Below are 19,758 nucleotides of genomic sequence, written 5' to 3'. Positions count from 1 at the left end.
TCGGTCTACAATAGGTAGCCAATGCACTACAACAACAAAGGTTTGGCTGGAGTTCTCTGAGATTTTCTCAAAACCATTTGGACAGCAGTGTTTTCAACAAGATGTTTGTAAAACTTATATACTACACATTGCATATATATTAGTGGCAGATTGCAAGTATGTATGTGTATATATAACTTTTAATGCTATAACAAAAAAAAAATCAGTCATTTTTCCACTGATTTTTTATATAACAATGAAATACCTATGAAAAATAAAATAAATACTGAAAATAAGGGTCCCTACAATATGTCATATGATGAATGCATAAGATATTTTGTATAGTCCTCTGTTTCATTAAGAAATGTGAAGGGGTTTTGAGAGTTGGAATGAAGCCGAAATGAGGCATTTCTTAATCTCTGTAAAATGATCTATATATATATATTGCACCATATGAACTCATGGGCCAATATCTTTGATGTTAGCATGGCGAACTGAAAGATTTTCTTTGCAGTGTTATATAATAAATTCTTAGCATCTCTTCCCGGAGGAATACTGGAGTAGGTTTAGGAACCCTTTGTTACAGAAAGATTCAACTTCGTCACACTACAGACAGAGCTGGACTTTGTACTTGTCTAATTTTCTGGTTAATCACAATGCTGTAAGTGGGATTTGCCACATGTTTGTCTGAAGAGCTTGAAATACTCTAGCAATGCTAGCACCTGTTTGGGAGCTTAGATATACTTTAAGACTCTAAAATATCTTATCTGATTTTTTTTATATTCTGCTTTTCGGGACTTCAAAATGGATTATATTCATGTACTGTAGGTATTTCCCGATAGCGAGAAGACTTACAATCTCAGTCTGCATCTGAAGCAACAGAGGGCAAAATTACTTGCCCAAGATCACAAGGAGAAGCAATGGGACTTGAACCCTGGTCTCCCTGGTTCATAGCCTGCTGCTGTAACCACTCTTTCCTCTTCTAGTGTGAAAGAAATGGAAGCCAGCATTTTTACAAGAAAAGCTGAGTAGGACATTTCTTTAGGTAGAGTCATGCTCCTGGATGACTCAGGAAGGATCTGATGGTAATTGTGAAGGATTCATAACATGACTATTATCCTGGAATTCTGCAAAACAATTGGAGGATCCTACGAGATGGTCTTTTGAAAAAATGGAGCTTTGTAATTTCACAGTTGGTACTTATCTTTTCTTCTCTGGAATGGAGGGACTGAAGATTGAGATTCAAACTGATTGGTGAAAGTTTCCAAAACAGGCTCCAATTGAGATGGAAGTGGTAAAGCAGTAGGGATATTTGCAAATATTTATGAATTAATTCAAGCCACATCTTTTGAATGTAGCAGTGATGATCCAGAATAGGAGAAACAACTACCACTGATGATGAACATAAGAACATAAGAAATTGCCATGCTGGGTCAGACCAAAGGTTCATCAAGTCCAGCATCCTGTTTCCAACAGAGGCCAAACCAGGCCACAAGAACCTGGCAAGTACCCAAACACCAAGATGATCCCATGCTACTGATGCCAGTAATAACAGAGGCCATTCCCTAAGTCAACTTGATTAATAGCAGTTAATGGACTTCTCCAAGAACTTATCCAAACCTTTTTTGAACCCAGCTACACTAACTGCACTAATCACATCCTTTGGCAACAAATTCCTGAGCTTATTTGTGCGTTGAGTGAAAAATAATTTTCTCCAATTAGTCTTAAATGTGCTACTTGCTAACTTCATAGAGTGCCCCCTAGTCCTTCTATTATCTGAAAGTGTAAATAACAGATTTACATCTACTCGTTCAAGACCTCTCACGATTTTAAAGACCTCTATCATATCCCCTCTCAGCCGTCTCTTCTCCAAGCTGCACAGCTCTAACCTCTTCAGCCTTTCCTCATAGGGGAGTTGTTCCACCCCCCTTTATCATTTTGGTCACCCTTCTCTGTACCTTCTCCATCACAACTATATCTTTTCTGAGATGCAGCGACCAGAAATGTACACAGTATTGAAGGTGAGGTCTCACCATAGAGTGATACAGATGTATCTGACTCTGGCACTAAGATTGATGGATTGTCTTTTGCATTCAATGGGAATAAGTGCTCTGTCTTGACTGGACTATCTCTGTACCAACAGGAGTATAGTGCCATTGAAACATCTGCAGGGGATTGCAACAACAAACCTTTGGCGCAAAGATAGAATAGAACAGAGTCGGCCTACACTATTGCAATCAAAAAAATAATCAAACTGTAGAGTTAGCAATAAAAGTACGGAATCTAGGGGTAATAACTGACCCTGAGCTTAACATGAAACAACACATTTCACAGAAATTAAAAGAAGGTTACGCCAAACTAATGGTCCTTAGAAAACTGAAACCCCTGCTAACACTGAATAATTTTCGCACAGTCCTACAGGCAAGGATATTCGCAAGCACTGACTACTGTAACACTCTGCTATTAGGACTACCTCAAGTTACTATTAGACCACTCCAAATATTGCAAAATTCCACTGCTAGAATTTTGACAGGCAAAAAGAAACGAGACCACATCACAGGTGCTCTTGCTGAACTACACTGGCTTCCAATTGAACAAAGAATACAATACAAAGCATTGTGTATAATTCATAAACTAATCCATGATAAAAAGGCCGACTGGCTTAATACAGCACTGCACGTACATGTACTACACAGAAACCTTAGATCTGCCAATAAAGCTCTACTAACTATTCCTTCAGTTAAATCAGCACGCCTCACTCAGGTAAGGGAGCGAGCACTGTCGCTGGCTGGACCTGTTCTATGGAACTCCATGCCACTCAAAATAAGGCTGTAGAGACATTTGAAACTATTTAAAACTAGTCTGAAAACCTGGCTTTTTAAACAAGCTTTTTATAAAGGCAAAGAGGAGGAAAACAGTTGAAAGATAATGACGCACCAAGTAATCAGTTTTTTTCCTCTAATATCTTCCCAGACTAGTTATCACACACTGCGCAGTTACCTAACTCCTTTTATACCTTATATAGCTTAGCCGCATCCCCTTTAGTTCTATTCCTTTAGTTTTTCCCCTGTACATATTTTTACCCCATACCATCCCATCGTATATCTGTACATATCGTTATTCTTCATTTTTATATCATACGTTGCTGTTTGTTGTTTTCGCCTTATTTCTCTGACTTCTGGTTCAATTCCCCTACCCCACCCCTTTTCATTGTATTTTCCTACCTGTCAGTTCAATTGTAAACTGGTATGATGTGGTTCACTAATGTCGGTATATAAAAATTTGAAATAAATAATAAATAACACTAGATTTGAACCGCTTGACAGTTTTTCAACCAACATATAAGCCTTAATTAAAACATAGTCTTTTCTTATTAAAATATGTTACCTTTCTATGTTGGCACATGTATAATTTGTAATCTATACCAATTATAGTTTTTTCTTATTGTGCCTTTCTGTAAACCGTTGTGATGGTGAATTAACTTAACGAGAGTAAAGATGAGTTTTTAAATAAATAAACACAAAGACTTTAGATGTGAATAGCATCAAGATGTGTTTAACGCTGAAAATGGATGACACCAATACCTACTGCAATGAATTAGTTTGGTGTGGAATTTATTTATGTTGATGCTTGAGTGCTTTGGCTCCAGGAAGATTTTTTTCTCTTTTATGTCCCATGTGAAATGTACGATAGTCTCAGCACCTTTCTCAAGAGGATGCTGACCTGTTGGATTTAGATACTGGTATAACGGGTTCTTTTCTCTTTTTTTCAGGTGGAAGTTAGATGATATTTCAGCTTCAGGTCTCCATAACAGAGATCAGCAAGACATGTGGCTACAAGCTGCACAATTAGAGATGCCATGTGAAGGGCCAAATCAGCACAGATAGTGGTCCTAGAAGTCAAGGCTGGGCATTTTAAAGTCACATTCTAAACATCATTTAAAAGGTTTTTCACCTGACATGGTGAAAAGAATTAGGCCAAATCAAACAATGGAGAAGAAAGAAATAAAATTATCTACTTCTACTTTTTTTATTTTCTTTAGGGGGGAGACAAAAAACAGATATAAAGAAGAATTGTAAACTAGAAAAATAAGAAATAAGAAAACTATCAAAAAATTATTTAATTTCGCCGCAGCCTCATTATTTCGCCGCAGCCTCATTATTTATTTCGCCGCAGCCTCATCTCCGAGGAACTCACCTTGTCGGCCGCAGGAGCTGGGAGAGGGGCCCGCGCGACCGGCGCTTGAGCCCACCGGGGTAAGGCCTTCCTCTCGCCCTACCGCCGCTGGACCCCCGCGCCGACCACGTGGGAGCCCCAGCTCGGCCCTCGATCCGCCCACTGACTACCCCTGTGCTATCGCAGCCAATTGCTGCCGCCCAGCTGCACATTTAAAATCTTAGGCGCGATCTGAAGCGCCATTTCGCCGCAGCCTCATCTCCGAGGAACTCACCTTGTCGGCCGCAGGAGCTGGGAGAGGGGCCCGCGCGACCGGCGCTTGAGCCCACCGGGGTAAGGCCTTCCTCTCGCCCTACCGCCGCTGGACCCCCGCGCCGACCACGTGGGAGCCCCAGCTCGGCCCTCGATCCGCCCACTGACTACCCCTGTGCTATCGCAGCCAATTGCTGCCGCCCAGCTGCACATTTAAAATCTTAGGCGCGATCTGAAGCGCCATTTCGCCGCAGCCTCATCTCCGAGGAACTCACCTTGTCGGCCGCAGGAGCTGGGAGAGGAGCCCGCGCGACCGGCGCTTGAGCCCACCGGGGTAAGGCCTTCCTCTCGCCCTACCGCCGCTGGACCCCCGCGCCGACCACGTGGGAGCCCCAGCTCGGCCCTCGATCCGCCCACTGACTACCCCTGTGCTATCGCAGCCAATTGCTGACACCCAGCACTCATTTAAATCTCTGACTCGCTCCCTGGCATCTCGCGCCAGGCGTCTCGCGCCGAAGGAGCGCGACAAAGGGGCCTGCCCCTTTGTGTGCCCCTTCGTGCTGCCCTTGAGGGCAGCACATTCATTACCAACTTGCTTCCAACGTGCCTCCGCTCTCCAAGTGGACCTTCTTATTCCGGTCCCTCACCTCCAAAAGCGCAGCTCTCTAGAATGTATCCCACCTTCCCAATACCTATTCTTCAACACAGCCTACCCTCATCAGGAAAACCAAACAACCTTTACTTACCATCAACAAACAAAGCCCATAGACAAGCTCTATACCGCAATCTAAAATCACTCACCCCAATTCTGATAACACCAGTCACACAACTCTTAGGCCTCACTTTATTCACACTTTCCTTATTCAATGCACAATCTCTATCCAAGAAATCTCTAATCCTCAACGACTATCTCCTAGATGCCAAGCCAGATATTTGCGCAATTACGGAAACCTGGCTTAAACCCACAGACATAGCAACAATAAACCAACTACCCACATCAACTTACGACATCTTCTCCCTCCCTCGACAGAAAAAAAGGGGAGGAGGACTCCTATTTGCATCCAAAAAATACTTCGGGTTCACCCAGCACCCATGCAAATCAGACTCTAAACTAGAAATTGGTTTCTTTACATCGGAACAACTACAAATCCTACTCGTTTACGCCCCCCCGGGCCTCCTAGAGACAGACCCCTCCCCTTTAGTAGAAATAACCACAACTCTCATCAATTTGGATGCCCCAGCAATTATTCTAGGAGATTTTAATCTGCATGTGGACAACCCCACCCTCTCATCCAATTGTGAAACCTTTCTCACAGCCCTATCTGCCCTGGGTTTCAAGCAAATAGTTAACAAACCCACCCACAAAGCCGGCCACACGCTGGACCTTATCTTTATCAACCCAGGTATCAAGCATTCAACTCGCCTTAAGAGCAAGAAGATCCCCTGGTCTGATCACTCACTCATCTCAACCTCATTCTCTCTGAAAAAATATACCACACCTAAGGTGCCCTCATCATCTTTCCCATACAGAAGATCCTGTGCCACCGAGGACCTTAGCTCTCACCTAGACTCTCAACTACCTTCCATAGATCTTTCAAACCCAAACACAGCTCTCAGCTCCTGGAATACCATCACAAAATCCATAGCCAATAAATTATGTCCACTAGCAACCAAAAAATCACTCCCAAACGCCTCCAAAAGACAACCATGGTTCACGGAAGAATTAAGAAAGCTAAAACAAAGTCTAAGACAGAAAGAGAGCAACTGGCGCAAATCCCCTAGCACCAATACACTCTCCATCTACAAAGACACCCTCCACCAGTACAAGTCCGCTACCTCAAACTCCAAAAGGGACTTCTATGCATCCAAGATTCACCACCTGATCTTCGACGCAAAAGCCCTATTCGCCTATGTCTCTAATCTAACCCAAATTAACCCCCAGGAGATTCCCAGTGACCTAGCGCAAACCAAAGCTGAAGAACTCGCTCTACATTTCTACAACAAAGTCAACTGCCTTCTAACACAATTGCCTTCTAATCCCCCCGATCCTACTTCCCCCCCGACTCTTCTGCAACCCTCCCTCAACAAAAATGGTCTGGAATCACTTGAACCCATCTCTACCTTAGAGATACAAGCTCTTTTAAGGAGAATGAAACCCTCCTCCCACCCATTGGATACTATTCCCACTAAACTGCTCTTGGCTATCCCTGACTCCATCGCCAAATCACTTGCGGACATCATAAATTGCTCGCTCTCCCAAGGATCATATCCTGACGACCTCAAATTGGCCTCCATTAAACCCCTACTCAAGAAACCCAACTTGGACACTAAAGACCCTAATAATTTCCGCCCCATCGCCAATCTTCCATTCATAGCTAAGATTCTAGAAAAAGTTGTAAACACTCAACTCTCCGACTACCTTGAAGACAACAAAATTCTATTCCCCTCACAATACGGTTTTCGCAAATCAATGAGTACAGAATCCCTCCTCATCTCCATGTCAGACTTCATTTTAATGGGCCTTGACAAAGGTCAATCCTTCCTCCTGATTCTACTGGACTTATCAGCGGCCTTTGATACGGTCAACCATTCCACTCTCACATCCTTACTGGCTTCTATAGGTATCTCAGGCACCGCACTCTCATGGTTTAAATCTTTTCTCTCCAATAGAGGCTTCAAGGTTAAGATACAGAATAAGGAATCATCTCGAATGGACTCTTCCATAGGAGTCCCCCAGGGCTCCTCGCTGTCGCCTACACTCTTCAACATTTATCTCTTACCAATCTGCCAACTCCTCTCCAACCTTAACCTCAAACACTTTCTTTACGCCGACGATATCCAGATCGTGATACCCATTAAAGAATCTTATATGAAAACATTGGATTACTGGGAAAATTGCCTCCTTCAAATTAAACGCCTCCTATCCAACCTAAACTTAGTTTTAAACTCCTCCAAAACCGAACTGCTGCTCATCTCCCCAGATAACAACAACTCCATCTCTAATCTTCCGGCTATCCCTACTACCACACAAGTGAGAGACCTAGGAGTCTTAATTGACAACCAGATGAACCTTAAAGCCTTCATTAACAGAACCACCAAAGATTGTTTCCACAAACTCCAAGTTCTGAAAAGAATTAGACCGCTCTTCCACTTTCAGGACTTCAGAACTATTCTACAAGCTATCATTTTTTCCAAGATCGATTACTGTAACTCTATCCTTCTGGGCCTCCCTTCCTCCTACACTAAACCACTTCAGATAATACAAAATGCTACAGCAAGATTACTGACAAATTCCAGGAGAAGGGACCACATAACTCCAATCCTAAAAGATCTCCACTGGTTGCCAATTCACTTCAGAATCCTCTACAAATCTCTTTCCATAATATACAAAACCATCCATCTACATATTCCACTCGACTTACAAGTCCCTTTCCAAATATACAACTCCTCCAGACCAATTAGAGACACACTCAGAGGATCTCTTCAAGTACCTCCTACTAAAACCACCAGACACATCACTTTAAGAGATCGGGCCCTCTCAACAGCCGGCCCCACCTTATGGAACTCCATCCCTCCCGACCTCAGACAAGAACCTAGCCTCCCAACTTTCAGGAAAAGACTTAAGACCTGGCTGTTTAAACAAGCATTCCCGGACACCAACTAATTCTCACACCATCAACCAAACGTTATCCAGCCAGTCCTACTAGACGTTATCCAACCAGTCCTACCGCCTTCTCCATGTAAATATCTATAGCTTATATTATAGATATTGTAAATATCTTTATCTAATGTAAATATCTTTATCTAATGTTATCCTCTCCTTTTTTCTTCTCTTCTCCCAGTTTTAATTCCCTTGTTATTTGTAACTGCTCACTTCCACAGGTTACTCTGTTGTTCATTGTACACCCCTGTTATATGTAAACCGGCATGATGTGATTGTATCATGAATGCCGGTATATAAAAATCTTAAATAAAATAAATAAATAAAATTTAACCCAAAAGAGTTGAGCATAAATGTGTTCTTTTGTTCAGTGAAAGAGAAGAGACTGAGGAGATTAGCATAATGGAAGCTGTGTGGGAAAACCCAAGCATGCTCAAAGACTTCTAGTTCTCTTCAAGCTCGGAAAGAGAATGTTCCATGTTGGCATAGGCAGATGGCATCACTCACTTATGTGGCTAACACAATCCTGATCGTCCACAGAGAAAAATAGCTATAAAATGTTATAAGAGATGAGACCAGCTCCACTGCTTAGGCTGTACCACTGTGCATTGTGGCACGAAGGATCTAGGTTCAGATCCCTTGTCTATATGATCTGGCCAACTGAACAGATTGTGGAGGTGGTGTGATCAGCTATGAGAAGGGAAGGCAGAATGCAATCACAACTGTGGCTGCTAAGGCCATCCAACAGGCCCCAGTAAATATATACCTCAAAGGAGGCATCCCTCTAGCACTTAGGCAAACAAGAGTCCCCTGAGCCATCTCTGCATGCCATTCAGAGAAGTGACATGGTACAGATGACTCGGAAGACAAAAAACAAGAAAAAACCATACAGAAATGATAAAATTTACCCATTACTGACAACAGCGGAGTGGCCAAACCTGTTGACATCACGATGCAGATTGGGTTTTGGTAGAACTTTCCATTCATCACAAGCTGAGAATAAGAAAAGACAAACAATGTATGTTTGATAGTGAAAACATTTTGGTCTGTGGTTCAGATTATCAATACATTATACAATTAAATGCTAAATGTTAATTCAAACCAGTCATACATAAGCACGCCTGCTGTACCCCAGTCACTTCACCTCAAAGGGCCTAATACCAGTTCCGGGACAGATGTTTTACCCATTTTCTATCCATGGGAAAATGTCTAGGACATCTGCCCCACACTATCATCTGCTTTTAACCATTCAAACATTCTACTTATCACAATGGCACAGAGCACAGCAAAACTGTCAACATCAGACTTCATTTGTCCTCATAAGTTACATCATACAAAAATGCCTTGGCTTGCAAACGCGTGCTCCTTTTTGAGGAAGGGAGAGGGTGGAGAATGAGGTTTGGGGATACAGTTTTACTTATATTATAATCTGCTTTGTTTATTAAAGTTTTTTCAAAGACATACACAAAAGATGCCATGTGGTTGTAATTATAGGACGAACAGGTGCACACCAGAAGGATCATCACCCAAATTGTGCAAATGACAGGAAAACAGAGCAAAAGTAGAAAAGAAAAATGGAGGACACCGGGCAAAAGCACACAAGTCTTATCAGCAGTGAATTCATCCTCAGCTAGTGTGCACTCAGGCAATCAACGGATTCTTGTCTACATGTGTATTTGATTTTGAATAAGGAGAGATAAAGTGTTCCCATATATCAGGGAATTTCTTGTTTCTCTCCCAACTATTCATTCCTCCTCCAGAATGTTCCAGGCAGCTTTAAATCAGTCATAAAAGGCTAGACTTTCATTTTCTTCCAGTTTTTAAGCTTTCCACACAGTGCCTACACCTGTGCCAACTAAGCTGTTTCTAGCACTCGGAGATTTGCTCAGTTTTAAACAGCCCCAGGATTCTGGCCATTTTTTTTCCCAGAAGGATGATCCACGATGCTGCATAGCACAAATCTTTCAAAAGTTATTACCACACTGAAGTGCTGTTACACCTGGGACTCACTGTGCACTTACCGAACCCAGCAGGGACTCACTGTAACTGTGCACTTAACAAACCTACCAGGAATATGCTGTAATCAAATGCTTACTGTACCCACCAGGAATAAAATGTAACCATGTGCTTACCATTCCTGCTACAGATTCACTGTGACAGTGCAATTACTGCATTTACCAAATATATACTGTAACCATGTGCAACTATGTTCACAAGGAATACACTATGACCATGCACTTACTGAATCCACCATGGGCACATAGAAACAGTGTAACATGTTCTTACTATACCATCAGGAATACACTATAGCTGGATGCTTACTATACCCATTTAGGATACACTGTAAACATATTCTTACTGCATTTATCATCAACTGAAAGCCTACTGTATCTAACAGGAATATACTGTAACTGTACCAACCAAGAATACACTAATCCCGAGAAAGGAAGGCTGTGTGGCCATGAATGAAAGGCACATCCTAGTCACTGGTAAATTATAATTCAAACATTTGATCAGCACTGGCTATGTGGCATAGTTTTTTTTTCCACTTAGAGTTTTGTATATTCTTTCCAGCTAACACTTTTAGAGGTCCACTGCACAGCCAATCCATGCAGCAATTAACTTTTTAACATGCATTACCAGCTTATAGGGGGAAAAAAACATTATTCATCTCTATGAATTTTAAGTACCAACGGACCATAAATTCATTGCTGCTTGTATATTTTTACGGGCCAGAGCAGGCGTGAGAGATAGTGATGGCTTGAATTATTCTGAGTGTGTTCACACACAGCAGACTTTAATATCAAGTTACTTTACATGTGCGCTGCCATGAATTCTGAGACTGTGAACATGCTGCAAGGACATACATGACTTTTTTTCACTGCTGTACTGTGTGTTTATACTAAGAGTCTCACTGCTAGATTTTTGCTGGCTATAGCAATGAGTTTCACTGGATGTAGGTCATCTGTCTATGTTTGGTGTCTATTTTGGAGGGTTTATCCTCCGGTCAAGTGTCTGTTTTGTTTTAATCCCCATTAACTGAAAGGTGGATAATTAAAGGCTTTGTCTGGCTAACTTTTGGAGCTAGCCAGACAAAAGCTAAGATTCTGAGTATTTCTTACCACCAATTGAATACATTTTGTGCTCACAAAATTTATCAGGATAAAGAGAGGTGGCACTGAATATGCTCTGGGGAGAGGGGCTAACTTTAGCTGGTGAACGCAACTATTGGGCACTGTCCAGCTAAAGTCATGCATGAAATCCTGATCAGAAAAATATCCAGATAACATTATCACTCAACTTTATCCAGATGTACTCAGTAGTAGACTTACCTGAGTAAATACCATTGATTAACCAGATTTATTTATCTCAGATTTATATTCTGCCTGATAAAATTACATGCATAATGTTACATGGATAACTTGCCTGCTCATTTGCTCTTTGCATATTCATCCGTTATTTGCTCAGTTGGTGCATACAAGTCACGATTTTCCATACTTTCAGCAGCTGGCCATCAGTGCTGGAATTAGGATACAATAGGGGCAAACTTTTTTCTGAAACCCCCCCTCCCCCAGATCATCAAATATTATGAGGCAAGCAACTAACAAAATAAGGAGATGCTATGAATGAGACCAGAGATAGATGTAAATATCATTCCTTTCTTCTTGTTCAACTTTTTCCCTCATACCACCTTTTCTTATGTACAGGTTTTTTTTCTCTGTGTATATTTCTTTGCATGCATACTGTTTTTCACTCAGGGTGTGATTAAATCTCATATCAATATCTGAAACTCTAGTCTACACGATGCATGGTGGAAGCTAGAAGTGTGTGCAAACGTTTTATAAAATTAAGTTCACAAACATGTCAGAGCAAATCAAGCACAGGGCCTGACTCACTAAGGCTTTTCACCATTCTGTGTCTACAGGCCCAAAGCATGCAGAGCTCGGCTTTAGGCATGCACAGAATGCTCTTTGTAAACTGGAACAGGATAATTGAAAATCTATAGTCGATCCATTTGTCCGATGAAATATACACTGGCGTTTGTCTCAATCTATGGCAGAGTTTGGATGCACCACAGCATTTTTAAGTCAGCTAATTATTTGACTGCAAATTGCAGAAGAATTTGCACATTTTTGAGATGCAAATCTAGCCAATGTCAAATGTATTTGTACATGCTTAGTGGGAACCAACTTCCTTTAAATACTGCAGAGTCAATTAGATAAGCCCCACTATATTTGTGAAGCCCAAGAAAGCTGAGCCTTCCCTGTACTGCTAAAGAGCACAAAAGTTATGCAGATCAAGTACTATCACTACCCAACCTGTATGAATTACTACTGGAGCTGACCTGCATCTCAAAGACCCTGATTTGATTCCTGCCCCTGCCTCTGTTGCTCAGACTAATCAGGGCTGGGTATGAGTCAAAGATAGCATTAATAGCCCTTTTTAGAGATTCAGAGAGGTAGGAGTCGTCCCAGCCATCATGCCGTAGTGACATCTATGGTTCAGGAGACCATCTGTACTGAACCTCCAAGATCTTCTTAGCTGGAGGATTGTCACTGCAACGGGAGGACAAATAAAATGGATCGATATCCAAGGTATCTGATAATGAAAGGCTCAAAGTACCCAGTTAGACCAGGTATCAATTAAGCTAGAAGCCCAGAGGAGTCGTATATAGTAGCTGGGCACCTTCCACCAGCTATAAAAAAACATTATGAATAAATCAAGCTATCCAGCTAATTTAATGGGGATATTCAGTAGTGTGGCAGCAACACTGAATATACCCAGCTATCTTAAACTTAACCGGATAAGTATATTCAGCTAAATTTAGGACAGCCCTAAGGCGCGACCAGAATTAGCCACATAAGTTATGCGGCTATCTCTGAATACTGGCGTTATCCTCACAACTTACATGGCTAATTCAGCTCCTCCCCAAAATACCTCCCGCCCGCCCCTGGAACACCCCCAACTTATGCGGCTAGAATATTGCCAGTTAGCCATTTAGATGATAATTTTTCAGTTACTCATCTAAATGGCTTTAGAACAGCGGGTCTCAACCGGTGTGTTACCACACGCCAGTGTGTCGCCAAGCACCGGCAGGTGTGTCGCAGCTCCCAGTGTTTCACTGCCCTGCTTGTGCTTCCCTTCTCCCTAGGGGCGGGGAGGCCGCTGGAGGCCAGGCCGGCAGGGCCAAACTGTAGAGAGACCTGTGCGCCGCCGGTGGGGCCGAAGATTGGAGACGCTGCGCGCCACTGCTGGAGGCCAGGCCGGCAGGGCCGAAGAGTAGAGAGACCTGTGTGCCGCCGAAGAATGGAGATGCTGCGCGCCACTGCTGGAGGCCAGGCCGAAGAGTAGAGAGATGCTGTGCGCTGCTGCTGGTGGCTGAAGAGTGGAGAGACCTGTGCACCACCACCGGAGGTCAAGCCAGCGGCGGCTGATAAGTGGAGGCCAGGCTTATTGGGCCAAACAATGAGAAGAGGCTCTATGTGAGCTTGTGTGTGTGGTAGAATGGGTGCCTGGGTGTGTGAATGACAGCTTTGTGTGTGTGTGTGTGTGTGTGGTAGAATGGGTGCCTGGGTGCATGAGTGAGAGCGTGTGTGTGTGTGTGTGTGTGTGTGTGTGTGTGTGTGGTAGAATGGGTGCCTGGGTGTGTGAGTGGCAGCTTTGTGTGTGTGTGTGTGGTAGAATGGGTGCCTGGGTGCATGAGTGAGTGTGTGTGTGTGTGTGTGTGTGTGTGTGGTAGAATGGGTGCCTGGGTGTGTGAGTGGCAGCTTTGTGTGTGTGTGGTAGGATGGGTGTCTGGGTGCATGAGTGGCAGCTTTGTTTGTGTGTGTGTGGGGGGGGCGGTAGAATGGGTGCCTGGGTGCATGAGTGAGAGCTTGTGTGTGGTAGAATGGGTGCATGAGTGGCAGTGTGTGTGTGTGTGGTTGTAAGTGACAGAGCGTGTGTGAGCTTGTATGTAAGTGACAGAGCATGTGTGTGATTGAGAGAGAGAGACTGATCAGAGGTGATGTGTTTCTGTGAGAGAGACAGACTGGTTAGGGAGGTAACTGTGTGAGAGAGACAGACTGGTCAGGAAGATGACTGATGTGTGTGAGACAGACTTGTCAGGGAGGTGACTGGTGTGTGTGTGTGTGTGTGTGTGTGTGAGAGAGACAGAAACTGGTCAGGGAGGTGACTGCTGTGTGTGAGAGAGACAGAAACTGGTCAGGGAGGTGACTGCTGTGCATGTGAGAGAAAGAGACTGGTCAGGGAGGTGACTGGTGTGTGTGCGTATGAGAGAGACAGACTGGTCAGGAAGGTGACTGGTGTGTGTGTGTGTGTGTGTGAGGAAGAGATACTAGTTAGGGAGGTTACTGGTCTGTGTGAGAAAGAGACTGGTTGTGACTGGTTGTGGACCCTAAGGAAGAGGACTGTGAGGACAGAGCTTCAGCAGCCACTGCTGCTTCTGGTGAGTGCTACTGGCCTGCAAGGGAAAGGAGTAGGAGAATTGCTGGAGAGGGTAAGTAAAGGCGGCTTTTTAAGTTTATTTTTCTTGATTGACTGCCATTTTAATAATTGGGTATTATGTGATGTGTCTGCTGTTTTGAAATATTTTATTGATATTTGGACAATTTTAAATAATTTTTATGAGTTTTTAATTGTTGGATGTTATTCTGTTCATCAGCTGTTTTGTAACATTTATTAGTATAGTTTTATAATTATTTCTAAGTGGGTATCTATCTATAGCAGCTTGGCTTGCTCTGTTTTCCTAATAGGAGGTGTATTAGTGTTTAGGGCCTGGTTAAATATTTGTAGTGGTAAATTACTGTCTTTTCATAAGGAGGGGTATTGTGACTGCCAGTAAAGAGAGTTTGTTTTACTTTTACTGAGATGTCAGCAGATCCAGAATATCTTTTTTTGTATGGTGAGTTGTATGGGTAATGCCCTAGTTCTGCTCTGCATCCATTTTTGGGGGTCAAGGGGGTTCCTGAGGATGCAGAATGTGTATTTACATTTTGCACCGTGACGGTCACATGTTCACTGTGTCACGCATGTGAGAACCATCTGTCAGGTGTGTCCCGGCCGAAAAAAGGTTGAGAACCACTGCTTCAGAATATAGACCTCAAATGTATTTATTTTATTTTTTTTTATAATTTCTCTCACCCTCTCGGGTCAGTCATGTTCTGAGTAGTGCTATAAATTAGCCCAGAGGAACTATATGGCAGCAGTTTAAAGTCATTTTAAACAATAACATCATAAGAATAACATTTTAAAGTGATAGGTGTGCACTTCTGAAATACACAGCACACAGAGGGTATGGAAAAATGTCAGAGGGCTCTGCCATGATTTATCAGCAAATAAAAGCAATGAATAATCGCATATTCAATTTCTATTTCAGTGATGCTTTTTCATGAAAACTGTCCTGAAAAGTGGGGGGAATAAGAAAACAGATTTTATAACCAGGGGACTCCTAGCAATATCTTTCAATTACGGCTTCTGGCACCTGAGCCAACACAATTTACTGTATATATGAGGAGGGCTCAGAGCCCTAAAAGGGTGGGAAAGATGAGGGGAGGGGGAAGAAGAAAGAAGAAAGAAAAATTACAAACTGGGGCTGATTTTTTTTTTTTTTTTGATCCATCCTGTGCAAGCGGAAGCCTGGTCAAAGTGATCCCTATGGGAATTAAAATTATTTATTAAAAAAAAAAAATAGTGACAGTTAACCAGGAAAGAAATCCATAAAAATTGTTCTAGAAGCCCAGTTTTGGTGGGCTGCAGACATAATAATTCATGGTTGGCTGAGGTTATTTGTCAAACTGGCAGGTCTTTTCAACAAGAAGGCAGAAGAGTGGAAACAAGAAGCATGCTAGGAATAGCCTTTCCCTAATCTTTACTAGCCTTCTCAGTGACAGGACTGGGACAGACTAAACACTTCAGCTTACAGCAGCTTTGAAATCGTAACCCAGACCTCTGACTGAAGAATGAATTAGGGTATATAGAATGTCAAATAAAGAAATCGACTAGTTATAAATCTATAATATGCAGGGACAATCGTTTTGGGCTAGTGCATGGAGACACTTTACAGCATGCAGAAGAGCTTCTTTAACCTCTTTCTTTGACACAGTGTCTTCAAACCTCAAATTTTTATGTAGATTTGTGCTGGGTTTTTGTTCTCTTAAAATCTAACCTGTAGAAATAAAAATGATTTATTTTTAAATGCTGTCTTGAGCTAGATCAGGTAGGCATCACCATCTCCATCCACAGGAGCAAATAAGGCTTGGGGCCAGAATGAGCCCAAGCTACAGGCACCATGGGAAGAAGCGTAAAAATGATAGGCGATGCTATAGGCATGGTAGCTCCCAGGAAGTCATGTGCAACAGCCTAAGCCCCAGACAGACTTGGGCAGGAGGTGGAGGCAGATCCACTCCTGATGGAGCAGGCCGGTTTGCATCTAGCATGGTGCCATGATCGCTTCCTAATTGAATTTCATCTTATCTTTCTTGAGCCTGGCCAGTTTTCCTCTGCAAATTATATCATTAAAAAAATGGAGGTAATCCAATGACTATTATACCATATTTAGATCCATTTGAATCAACTTCTTTATTAACCATTTACAATGGACCTATGTGAAACATTAAAACACATACCATACACACAACTCTTTTGCTATTCACACATTCATTCTCATACTACACATACATACTTTACCCCCACATTACCATACTCACTTCCAGAACCGGGGTGAGGGGGGCATGCAGCACAGTACCTATTTACACAGGGCAGCAAAAATGCTAGCACTGGCCCTGAACCTCTGGCCCTGGACCAAGGCAACAAATCACTAACAAATTTGGAACAATACTGGAAGGGCTTATTTTCAAGTCTATTCCACAAGGGAAAACGTTATGTCTTCTTCCTTCAGCCCCATTAATAAAAGAAACACCCTCTCTCAGCAGAGCTTGCAGCCAGAGGTGTTCAACACCAGCATTACTAACAATTTTAGCTACAGGTGTAATGTCCATGGCACGGATTAACTCCCCAACAATGGATCCCCCTGAATGACATTCAGGAAAAAAAACCTAAGGTTGACAGCTAAATTAAGCAATTAGGACATTACGCTTTTCTAATACTGCAGTGATAAACAGCTAATTGCTACCACAGACCAGGCCAAAGCAGCATTTATGACTTAAGTGCTCAAAAAATACATAAAGTTTAATCCGCTGCAGCTGTTGCTTCACATTCTCCTGGAGATTTCACACTGATAATGCATTTCTAATTATACACTTTCGGGCTAAGGTCTGCCATGCACCTAACGTCTACATCGCTTTGCGGAGTGGCACGAGGAACATGAGGGTGACTTTTCCAAGCAAAAGCACAAAACTGTAAAGTACAGAATCCTGATACACAAAAGAAATGATGTATATTTTATAAGTATACTCTACCAGTTTTACAGATTTCTTGTTTAAAACTGTCTAATGTAGGCAGTCTTGTCTGGGTTACAATGAATTTCATGTGGTAACAACAGGCATAATAGGCAGTCCTGGAAGGTGCGTCACAGGCCATCGATCTGGTTCTTTCTTGTGATCAGCAGTTATACCTTTCTCATCCACCTGAAAGCTATAGGTCTCCAATAGACAGCAAACCAAGTAGTCTCCCTTAACACTACAAAATCCTTCTTTCAAGTGGCTGTGTGTGCTACAGAAAGACATGGTTTACAGCATCTACCTTACTCCAGCTGCTAGGAGCATTGCCAATAGTCAAATTCTGCAACCTCCCTAGTCCTAATGCCTGGGTGCGTTGCAAGGAAAAGAAGACTGTACCCCTTCAATCCAAATGTGGGTCTATCCTACTGGGGACAAACCCCCTCCCTTTACTCCAGCTACTGAAGTATAGTAGAGACCCACAAAAGACTCCTTTACTCCCTGATATAATATTTTCCACTTCTACCTCTGCTACCAACAGCCCCAATGAAGAGAATGCCAGACAGTCCCTGAGTCTAGGTCTCCTACACATTACTGGCCTGGCCAAAACATATCAGAAATATTCCTGTCCTGCCTCATGCAATACATATTTAGTCATAAACATTTGTAATCCTTGATTTGATTCCTGTCCCAGGCCTTGCTCTTTAGTTTAGCCAAAGTTTGTATATCTGAGTCATTTTACATTACCTCCAACCCCTCCTTCCTTGATTACCCTGAACCTCATCGACTGGTTTCTATTGCTATCCCTACACTCAGTATTTGGTCTGTAGCTTTTAGAATGCAGCTGAGTTCTCCGAGCAATACTATAGAAGAGTTAGAAGGAAAAGTTTCTCTTTTTGCAATTGAAGCTAAGATATGCAACAGAATGGACATTCGAAAAGTGATCTAAGAAAGTCCAAGGAGTGGTTGACTACTTAGCAGCTAAGTTTCAATACCAAAAAAAAAAGAAAATACAGTTATGCATTTTGGGTGCATAAACCTGCTGAAGCTGACATAATGGAGGTGAGTTACTAATGTTCACAGAACAGAAAATAGACTTCACGGTAATTATTTCTGATAATTTTAAAGTAGAAACATAGAAAATAGAAATGACGGCAGAAAAAGACTAATTGGCCCATCCAGTCTGCCCTGCAAGCTTCCATTCTTATTTTCCCATATTTATCTGTTTCACCAACCATCAACTTCAGGGCTCTTGTTGGTAACTGTTTGATTCAAATTTCCTGCCATCCCCTATCATTGATGCAGAGAGTAATGTTGGAGTTGCATCAAAGGTGAGCATAAGGTTTATGGTTAAGGGTTGCAACTGCCGCATCAAGCAAGTTACCCCGATGCTTGTTTCCCCAGATTGCACAGATCGATGCCTTGTTGGATGATGTCTGAATGCAAATCCTGTTTTCCTCACTTCCCCCTACCATTGAAGCAGAGAGCAACGCTGTACATGCATACAAAGTGATGTATCAGGCTTAATTGGTTTAGGGTAGTAACCACCATAATAAGCAAGCTACCCCCACACTTATTTATTTACCCAGGTTGTGAAATTCAGTCCTTTTTGGTTGTTATCTGAATGCAAATCCTCTTTTCCATATTTCCCTTTGCCATTGAAGCAGAGAGCAATGTTGGGGTTGCATTAACCGTGCAAAGGATTTTTTTTTTTTTTTTTTTTTTGAGTAAGGGTAGTAATCACCAGGTAGTAAACATTCCAGCAAGCCACCCCCATGGCTCTACTCTTCATTCCCATCCTCTAGCCTTTATGGATCCACAGTGTTTATCCCACGCCGCTTTGAAATCCTTCACAGTTTTAGTCTTCACCACTTCCTCCGGAAGGGCATTCCAGGCATCCACCACCCTCTCCGTGAAGAAATACTTCCTGACATTGGTTCTGAGTCTTCCTCCCTGGAGCTTCAAATCGTGACCCCTATTTCTACTGATTTTTTTCCATTGTAAAAGGTTTGATGTTGACCATGAATCATTAAAACCTTTCAAGTATCTGAAAGTCTGTATCATATCTCCTCTGCTCCTCCTCTCCTCCAGGGTGTACAAATTTAGGTTCTTTAATCTCTCCTCAAAATAATGGCAGAGCCAGTGGTATGATGGAGTTCATAGGGAGAGACATGACTAGCAGAAAAAAGGCAAGTTCTTATAAACAGTTATACACTGTGACTGGCAACTGAGAAATATCCTTAGTACTATGGACAGGAATAACTGATCAGACAGGATGAGCCAATAGGTCTT

General features: G+C 42.4%; 1 protein-coding gene across 3 annotated transcripts in view; it reads right to left on the bottom strand.

Annotated features, from left to right (window-relative positions):
- Positions 1–19,758, bottom strand: part of ATRNL1 (attractin like 1) — a 2,205,421-nt gene that overhangs the window by 1,520,957 nt on the left and 664,706 nt on the right. For all 3 annotated transcript variants that reach the window (XM_029610472.1, XM_029610473.1, XM_029610474.1), the window contains exon 11: positions 8,977–9,061. In XM_029610472.1, coding sequence (XP_029466332.1) covers positions 8,977–9,061 — 85 coding nt within the window. The remainder of the gene's footprint in view (positions 1–8,976; positions 9,062–19,758) is intronic.

Source organism: Rhinatrema bivittatum, chromosome 7 (genome assembly GCF_901001135.1).
Source record: "Rhinatrema bivittatum chromosome 7, aRhiBiv1.1, whole genome shotgun sequence".
NCBI classification, from domain to species: domain Eukaryota; kingdom Metazoa; phylum Chordata; class Amphibia; order Gymnophiona; family Rhinatrematidae; genus Rhinatrema; species Rhinatrema bivittatum.
This window is presented reverse-complemented; position numbering and strand designations above follow the sequence as displayed.